General features: G+C 33.2%; 1 protein-coding gene across 1 annotated transcript; it reads left to right on the plus strand.

Moving 5' to 3' along the window:
• Positions 1-805: 805 nt before the first annotated feature.
• Positions 806-9,240, plus strand: LOC134534972 (uncharacterized). The gene is made up of 3 exons (XM_063373747.1): positions 806-1,158; positions 5,804-6,064; positions 7,257-9,240. Exons 1-3 carry the CDS (start codon positions 813-815, stop codon positions 7,436-7,438), a joined length of 789 nt encoding a protein of 262 aa, XP_063229817.1. The 5' UTR covers positions 806-812; the 3' UTR covers positions 7,439-9,240.
• Positions 9,241-10,403: the final 1,163 nt, after the last annotated feature.

The following is a 10,403-nucleotide window of genomic DNA, read 5'->3' on the forward strand; positions in this document are numbered from 1 at the left end:
GTGCCTGCGGAAACCATTGTTTGATGTATAGTGTCTGTTTATGCTTGAACTTGATGAGCATTTGCTCATGTTGCTGGTGCTGGTTATAGTGGCTGTTGGACTCGCAATCTGCAGTGGTTGTTGGCAATGCATGCTCGCAGGGTAATCGGACTGATGTCTTTGCAAGATGGCGGCAGGTGATTTGCCCATGGCCTCATTCTCCTATCATCTTAGACATAGTAGTGTGTGGGGGATATGTTCCGCCCAAGTGAAGTGGTCCTTTGACTCTTAAACACACGTGTACCTTTAGGACCTGATTTCTTCTCTCATTGGGGTTTGCGGGTGGATGGTAAATAGGGGTGGTGTATTGGTGGACTAATCACTTCTCGCACCATTCGCGCCATTCGCACCCCATGAATTGTGTTACATTATCCGACAATAGTTTTTCCAGGTTGCCCCACCTGGGAAAAATCTCACATTCCAAACTGTTTGCAATGTGTTGTACTTACTTGTACACTGGGAATCGGATATGCCTCTACCCACCGAGAGAACAAGTATGTCACCACCAGTGTAAATACTATATATTATATATAATAACTTTCTAATAAATTGGCTTAAATTTGTGTAAAAAATACAGAGAGTATTGATAAAATATAATTCTGCTAAACTTGAGTATAGGATATAATATAGCCTTTACAATTATATCCATTTAACAACAGAATTCATTTAGCAGATATTTTTAATGAAGGTCAGTATTTTTTATACCTTAAAATAGAAAAGGGAATACTGTCTATTTTGTAGGTTCCCTAACCTGTAAAACATAAATAAACAAAATGTCAACTTGCGTACTGAAGTGCTTACGTCCCATGGTATATTTTAATTACGTTGGTCCATTTGTGAGAGAATACCATAATTTAATTTATAGAAGAACACTATTAAAATTGCCATTAACCAGGTTTTGTCACGAAGACAGCGGAAATTCTAAAGATAAAGATAAGCGGGAATTACCAGAGACGAGCAATTCTATTCCCTTGGCAGTTTCATCCAAGTATAAAGTATTTAGGGATGAAGATTCGCCAATTATTTTAGATATTGAAGAAGAAAGATCCAAGTTTCAGGATGAGATAGCTGCAAGATTGGAAGTTGTAGAAGATGAGTTTTCTGGGATTAATCTTAAACGTAAGATGACTTTTTGGGTAATAATTGGTGAGAGCAGCACATCCGATAAAGATCCTGGCCATAGCAAAAAGTTTGATATAAAAATTAATTATGTTTGTAATTTGAATACAAAAGAAAATATTCCAACAAGACCTGACATAATTTGTTGGTATTACGATCTTCAAGTTTTGTTTTGGCCATTATAAGTAAACAGCGAACACCGCAGAGACAATGTTCCTTATAGCGTATGCACTTTATTAAATAGTGTTATAATGCATATATATTCAAAATCAAAAATATTGTGGTAAAAAAAAAAAGTGGCAATCAATAATTTCTGCTGATACGGAACGCAAAGTCCAAAAATTGTTACTGTAGCCATTTTTAGGGAAATTACTTGTAATTGGTCTCATATTTTTTCTAGAACCTAATGTTGTCCTGTTTTAAATTTATATTAAATAGTATTAAAGATATATTCTATGAAAAATTCAATTATTATAAATTTATTATTATATTATAAAGTGATATATAAATTCGAAAATTTGTATCCATCTTCCCATAAGTTTAAATTAAAAAAAAACACTTTAAATTACTTATTTATATTTTTTTATAATGACTTTTTATACATTAAAAATTAATTGTTTTAATCAATGATAATTTCAATTAATTTTACAATAATATATTGTATATATTTATTCTACATTTATTAACGCAAAAGTAAAATGTATGTGACATAACGTTTTATTAGTATATAAAAGGGGCTCCTGCGTCAGGTGGTGTTGCTAGATGCCTGGTTCCGGGGTCCGCCATCTTGGATTGTTACGTCTTGGCGGCCTCTTGGATAATTTTTACCTTTTACTTTGACCTTGATATTTACTTGAATACTCACAATTTGCCCAATATTGTCAAAAATGACTCAAAATTATCTAAAATTGACACAAAATCCACCAAAACGACTCAAAATTTCCATTTTTTAGGAAAGCATTTCCACCAAAAATATATTGAAAGAAATCTTGAATTCTAATATTGCATATCAGACAGAGAATATTCGTGTTTGGTGAAATATTTTCATATGTCAATATCTCGATCTTACATTCGATGAAGTTTGAAATTAATCTATCATAATTTTCGGAGACAACTAACCAAACTTTGTTTCTGAAACTGTTTGTGAACATAGAACACTTGTTGGAAATCAGCATAAATTTTAAATACCAAAAGAATATTCCGTTTTCAAAGTTAATGTTCATGTTCATTAAGTACTTTGCAGTTCTTACTCTTCCAGAATGAAGCCTCAAGATGATGTATCTTGGTTTTTATGTGTAAAGCTGGAATTTACTCTTCAGTTCATATGTTGGCTTTGTGGCAAGTAAGGATTTGTTTAAAGGCTCCTGAATCGGAATGGTATATCAGTGTTTTTACTAATTTTTTAAGTTCTTAAAACATATATTGTGGTAATTGTACAATTTCAAATCACAAACACATTCAACTGCTTTCTTTCTTTCTTTTAAAATTTTATGTTAAAATACAATGGGCTGTGTTACAGCCAATACCTAACGATAAAAAAACTTTTCAGAAGTTTTTATTATTATGTTTTCTATTGCTTTTGGGCTGATGCTTCTTTATTAATTTTTCTTAAACTTCGACACATTTATTGCTAGCACAAAGTTCTTATCCAAGCTATTACACTTTCCAGTGTTGTTGCTAGTTCAGTGAAAGGTCTTAAATTTGGCATGTTCAGGATCTCGTCCTTGCCAGATTATCAAATGCCAATATAGTTTTATCCAGATTACAAAATGTGAAATATTAAATGTAGGCCTGTGTGAACACTAATTTTTTGATTTGAAGCAAATATCAAATCTAATGTTTAAAATATTCGTAAAGTCGAATTGAATTGCGAATATTGTTCTTGGCGATGCTGTATTATTTTATAAAATACAGGATTTAAGTCAAATAGAAACTTATAACGTTTATAATGTTTGAATTGGTTAAGTGATAACCAATTAGGCCGTATGTGTATAACATCATTCAATAAATATAATATAACCATGTATTATATTAATATTGAACATTCATAAAAGCAAATGGAGTACCACCTTTTGATTTTTTTAAGTAACCAACTTTATTCCAGCTAAAATATACAGCAAAAAATAATCTAAAATTTTTATTAGTGTATCTTAGCCTTTTAATGTTTTAAAGCTTTGCAACAAATGTGAAGCTTCACATCAGATATAAAGCTTTGCCTCACAACCAATAATTTTTTTATTAAAAAAAAAAAAAAGAAAAAAAATACTGGCAAAGTCAGAATATTAAAATGAGCTTCGATTGATTCCTTAGTAAAAGCTTCGCACATGCCTAATAGAATGTAACATGCTAGAAAGCAGGAAACACTGCACTGAAGAGAAAAAAATCAGCAACATAAACTCTAAGCAAGTTTAAAATGCCGGCTAAGGTGAACAGCTGGAATCCACCTGATATAATCTAAATGCTGAATAGAATGTGCTGAACCATAAAATGCAGGATTAAAGACGTCCTATGATCTCCTGTCTCTTAGACATTCTAGAGTTTTTTTTCTTGCTCCTACACAGCTGCCTTCGCTAGGTGTCCATACACTCTCAATCTACTGTACACATTTTCACTATCCTCTTTAACTGCCTTTTGTCCTTTAGGCTGCATCTATAAATTTCGCAGGAAATTCAAGAACTGAAGGATGCAACATGTAACTAATGCTATAAAACTATGATAGTTCATAAATCATGCAAGTCACAATACATCTCCATTCCAACCAGTGGCGTAGCCAGAATTTGTGTATGGGGGGTGTTAAGAAGCATGCACCCCCCCCCCCCCCCCCCGTATTAAAGCGGGGAGTCCGGGGCTTCTCCCCCGGAAAAATTTGGATTTTAAGGTGTAAAATAGTGCTATTTTAGCAGTTTTCGGTTCTTAAATTTAAATATTGTAATGGTAAAAATTTTATTAATTTTAATATGAAATTTGTTTGAGTGATGAATAAGAAATTAATTAAAGATTTGGTGGTAAGGGGGGGGGGGGGGTTTGAACCCCTAAACCCCCCCCCTGGCTACGCCCCTGATTCCTACAACTTGAACTGAAGAAATGTTTTCTTCATCTGGCTTTTGATTTCATAAATAATGTTTATCATAAAAATGTGTTGAATTTTAATAATTTTATTCAAAAGCTTTATTTGCTTTCACTTTGTGATGTTTTAATAAGTGAAATCTTGAAGCATGTAATTAATAAAAGGAAATTGTAGTTTTCTATACATGTAACGTCTGCATTTTTAAAAGTTATCTGAACACTCAAATTCAAAATGGAAACGCAAACCGGAATGCAAGAAGTTGAAATATGGTCAATACATGCATTGTGTTTTTGAGTCTTACTTAATTTATAAACAGGGATTTGAAAACGTTATGTAAATTTTTGAATGTTGCATTTCTTGTGTTCTTTTATTTCTTATGTAGATTATACACCTGACATTAGCATCTACCACTTATGTCCTTCATTAGCTGTGATTTACAAAACAGTCAAACAGATATTGCTTAAGAGAAATAATTAAAAACCATTGAAACCAACTTTGTAGTAATATTTGCCAGATTTTTTAAGTTTGAGGGGAAATAAACACAAATCTGATTACTGTAAGCTCAAGAATTCTTTATGTTGTATAATTCAAACTCTGCTAATGCTTGAATATTACAGGAATTTCAGTAATGACATGAGAGTGTGATGATTGCCATTCATAAACATTCAACCTGTCAGTTCAGTGGTTTAAGTTTCTGGCTGAGCCAAAAGTTCCAAGGTTCAATGCCCACTCAGGTCGGGGGATTTTTCGCTTGTGGAAAATTTTCTTTCGTAGGCCCCAGTACTTGGTGTTGTGTGGTCCCTATGCCTATGTGCTCTGGAAGGCAATAGTGAACCACTGCAGTCTCACCTCGTCTACTTTGCCCCAGTCACGCGATGGTGATTGCCTTGTGGTGATTGCTAAGGTACATTCTAGCCTCCGGTATGATCACCTCATCAACGTCATAATTCATAAAAAAGGCACCCATCAAAATGGTTTTTGAGAATTATTTAAGGAGCCTGCCCAGTAAGGAGTGAATCTATGCAGTGAGGCAGGATGAGAAATATGATGTGTGCTGGTGCTTCTAGTATGGTATTTCCTCTTAAGTGCAAGGCTGTGAACTGGTGTCCTGTCTTCCCATCATGCGTAGGACAACTATGAGATTTGAACAAATACCATGACGCTATCTGGCTGAGAAATGAAGGAAAAGGTGTAATGCAAGTCTCTTGAGTGCTTTCAAAAATCTATATCTGTGTTTCATAGCCTACCTAAAAATTAATCTGAATATACACATTTTAAGCATTTTCTCTCTTCTAAAAATGAAATATGAAAACACAACTATTCATACGCCTTCAGCGTATTACATTGCTTTTCTAAACAGTCACCATTCTGATATCTGGAGCACTTTATAAATCACTTCACCCAGGTAGGCAGCCCCTTAAATGGCACAAGTTCTTCTAAAATTCTGAATGCTGTTCGGCAGACCTAGCAGTTCTTAATATGCTGCCAACTCACCAGTGTGTTCACCAAGCAATGTTTAAGTTTATTTAGTTGCAGTTGCGAACACTGAGATGTAGTGGCTTGCTGTTGTCCGTGAAGGTGGCGAGCGAGGGGTGTTCGACACGGAGGAGCTAGTCGCGCTGCTGAGGAGGGACCGGGCGGGTGACATCTTCGTCGCGGAGCTGCCGTCTCACCTCAAGTACGTGGACCACATCGTAGTGGCAACGGGCAAGTCTCACCGGCACCGGCGGGCCCTGGCTGAGTTCGTGAGGAAGGTGTACAAACGGAAGCAGCGTCCTGGCGACCCTGTCCCGAGGATAGAAGGGGAGAATGCCACGGAATGGATAGCTCTGGACTTGGGTAGGTTGCTTGAGTTCGTCAGCACTCGTGGTGCTCGAAGTGGCTAGCTTGGTTCAACTTCCTAATCACTTTTGCACTTTATTTTTCCTATTTCAGGTCAAGATTTTATATTTATATCAGTCACTGATCAACTTTTAGAATTTTCCAATTGTTTAACTTTCACGAAATAAAAAATATATAACTTTTTGCATAATCAGCTGCCAAAGTTACATTTTTAACGTTTTTGGGTTGTACAAATAACGAGAATTTAATTAAATGCAGAACTGAAACTTTTTAGGTTTAAGTGCAATGCCACTGGCCACTTCAAGAAATGGTTTGAATTTCTTTCAGAAAATATTAATTTATTTTACCTGGCATTTCAAAATTCTCAAATTTGTTACGATTTTGACAGCCAAGAAACATGAAATGAGTTTTTGTGATATAAATGCAAATCATATCATGAAGTAGCCAGTAGCATTGCAGTTAAACCTAAAAAGTTTCAGTTCTGCAATAAATTAAATTCTCCTTATTTGTACAACCCAAAAACGCTAAAAATGTAACTTTGGCAGATAATTATGCGGAAGGTATGCGCTGTATATATTTTTCATTTCGTGAAAGTTAAACAATTGAAAAAGTCTAAAAGTTGATCAGTGATTGATATAAATATAAAATCATGACCTGAAATGGGAGGCACCCCCTTAATGGCTGAGGAGATTGTTGAAATGTCCATCCATACCTGGCTAGGACATTTGTAACATAATGTTCTAAACATATTTTGCTAATACAATGGGAAAAGTTCTCTTACTATTTGATGGATCCATCTTCAGAATTGTTTTTGAAAATCTCTGAAGCTTTCCATTTGGAAAGCAGCAGTTAATTTGCTGAAATTTGATTCTTTTCCAAAATTATTCTGTAATTTTTCAGTTACAAAGATATTGTGGTTGAAAGTAAATAAAATGGCTCACAACAAAATTTATGGCACATTAAATTAATGTGATTATGTTTTCGAAATACGTACCTAATAAGTTTTGTAAATTGTTCAAAACAAAATTTATGACAATATTAACTTAGTGTGATTTATGTTTTCAAAATACGTACCTAATAAGTTTTGTATATACTAGAAAAAAAAGTTGTAAGTTTTTCGAAGAAATTTTTTTGGCTTTATACATATCAAGGTAAGAAAGTATCTGCTATTTTCTTTTGTTCCTTGCAGGCAATATAGCTCTCCACATAATGTCCAAATCGGCGCGAGAATTGTATGACATAGAGATGCTGTGGTCAGTGGGACCAGAATTCGATGACCAATGCAACAAAACTGATGACGCGGTGGTGTCGGTGTTCCAACATCACGCCATCTATCTTGGGGACTTGAAGCCCTTGGAGAACCACGGCTAGCGATACTCTTTCACTGTGCGTTGGCGTGTAGGTTGTTACCTCAGAAATGTTCCAGTGTTGACACAGGCATATAGCAATTAATTATGTGACTGATGACGAACCTTAGATGAGTTTCGTTGTGGCCAAGTCATATTCATTTACGGGAGGCTTGCTCTTGAAATTTTTTAAATATCTATTGTGTACTTGGAGGAAAGTGCTGCAGTCTCGGGTTCACTATTGTTAGTACTGGTAAAAAGATTATTTAATTAATGTCATAAAATAACAGATCAATAGGGACAAAATTATACAGTGAATTGCATTGAAACCAAAATAACATCGAACAGCATGTCGATACACTAGGTAACACCGAAATGTAAGTTAATAGACCATTTAATACCAAAGTGTAACCAAAAACATGAAATTAATGAGCAATATGACAAAATTTAACTCAGATTTCAACACTTTTATCTTTTACCATGGTAGGTACATTGTATGTAAATGATTTAATATGAATTTTGAACCAAAATGTAAAAACTAAATGAATTGGGAAAAAAATTAATATCTAAATGTTTTATCTTGCATCTCTTATTAGTAACACATTTTTACATTAATGATGTTGGCACATTTTTCAATCTCACAAAAATTTGTTGATTTTTTTTCTTCTGAGCTCTGTGTTAGACATGCTTACTACTAATGGTTTTATTGTGTAAGTGAATCATGTGTCAGTCAGAATGAGACTATTTTGGTGAAATAAGTGCATACTAAGAAATATTTGAGTTTCATATTTGTTAAATAAACACTTTTTTTTTTTTTTAAATAAAGACAATGTATAAAAATAAAACAATTATATTGAAATATCCTTTTTAAAAACCAAATTGACCTAAAAAAAAAAAAAACTGTTAAATCTTATCCCTACATATTGTTATTTAAAACTGCAGTCTTGAAAGACATTTTTTTTCCCTGGTTACAAACACTTTGTCTCAGTATGTCACTTTTGGGTCATAGGTTATTATTGCTAGGAAAAAACATGTTAAATGTATTGTTTTCATACAATTGCTAATTTAAGTTTTTTTTTATGGAGTAATCTTATCAGATCTTGAGTGTGAAAGCCATTTTCTGACTTCCTTTAGTAAACAGGGTGTCTACAAGTCACAAAAAAGTAACTGGTCATGAAAGTCACAAAAAGTCCTGAAATAAGCACTAACTGTAATAGAAGACAGAAAACTTACCTAATTTCGAACAGCTTTTTTTCTGCCAACTTCTGCAAAAAATTTTCAATTTATCCAGATTGGCACTAAAATCAATTTTATTGCATTTAATATAGGTAAATATTTAAATAGTTGAAGACTGTTCACTTAAATTATGTGAAAATTATCCTCAAAAAGGCTTTAGTATTTTACCAAAATCGGTATTTTCCTGTAAGTAGTATATTTTTCATGAAACTTTTAATTTTGCTGATTATATATATAAAAAATGATATTGTGGTACAAAGAATTTAAAGAATATTGTATTAAAAGGGCCTGAAAAATTTCTAAACTGCTCCACATGATATTTGTAGACACCCAGGTCAACTATCACCAAAGTTGTTATTTAGTTAATGTATTCTTGTCGACAGTTGTAGCAGAGATGTTATGCTGTTTTCTCATCCTGTCGGAACAAATGTTTACACTTACCATAGTGAGATCAAGTGAGAGCATTGCTCACAACCATTGGCTGCAAGAATCAAAAAGAACTTGAAAATAATATGTTAAATGCTGAATATTTGAAAAAAATTTAATTGTATGATTTTACTGGAAAATAATACAATTTCAATATAAGAAAAATCTCATTTTATTTTAGGTAGCAATTTACTATCATTCAGTTTCTGTGAAAACGATGGTTCTGTATTCAACTCAAAGATGGAACTTACATAGTACCTACAATTAGCACCAAAATGTAACTAAAAACATGAAATCAATTAGCCTATTCACAAAACTTAACTCATATTGCAATAATTTAATTATTTAATATGGTATATCATTGGATGTGTTTTATTTACCATGAATTTTATACTAAAATATTTAACCTAAATGGATTGTAAAAAATTAATATTATATTGTTTGGTCTAAAATGTCTTACATTAGTAACACATTTTTACATTATGACGGTACATTTTCAAACACACAAAAATTTCAGGTTAATCTTTACTTTTTGAGTACCGTAAGCGGGGGTGACTTTGGTACAGTTTTTAAAGTTGTTTGAACACACCCAGGAAATTATCACTTGTTTCTTAATATTGATTACTGAATATAGTTCTTCCATCCTTCCTCTACATGTTCATGTATTAGTTTTATTAATTATTTTATCAGTTGCAAAAATATGGAGTTATAAATTTGTCACAATTTCACCCCACAGCACAGTGTGACTTTGTGACAGTATTTAGGTATTCGCAATGGAAATACATAGGAAAAATGAGATTGGACCAAAGTAGCCCCATAATATATTTTCTTAAGGAAAACGTACAGTTATTTTTATAAAATTTATTCAGTTATATACATTCACTCTATTTATTTGACACTTTTTTTTATTCAAACAAACTGGGTTTTAATTTCAAACACTGAAAAAGATACTAATGACAGTACGATATCTGCAGTTTTATTTTACATCAGTTCCTTCACTTTTTAAAGACCTCGGATGCAAACCTTCTTGGGTTCACTTATGTGTTGTACAATTTCTTCTACCGAGTACTCAATTTCGTCACATTTCTGTGGCCATTTCCAATACATTCCACTCTTTGCCATGGCACTTATCATGTATCTCTCATAAAATACATTTGTTATCTGGCCAGGGTATATTTCACCCTCAAAATTTACTATAACATATTTACCTGCTAGCAAATTTACACCTTTGTCAACAGCTGAAGGGTTTTCGGGAGGAAAATCCAAGTTGGACTCCTCATCTTCCGACAAATTCAGACTGCTGTCAGAATCATGGAGGGAGAAAGCTC

This window comes from Bacillus rossius, chromosome 1, assembly GCF_032445375.1.
Source record: "Bacillus rossius redtenbacheri isolate Brsri chromosome 1, Brsri_v3, whole genome shotgun sequence".
Taxonomy (NCBI): domain Eukaryota; kingdom Metazoa; phylum Arthropoda; class Insecta; order Phasmatodea; family Bacillidae; genus Bacillus; species Bacillus rossius.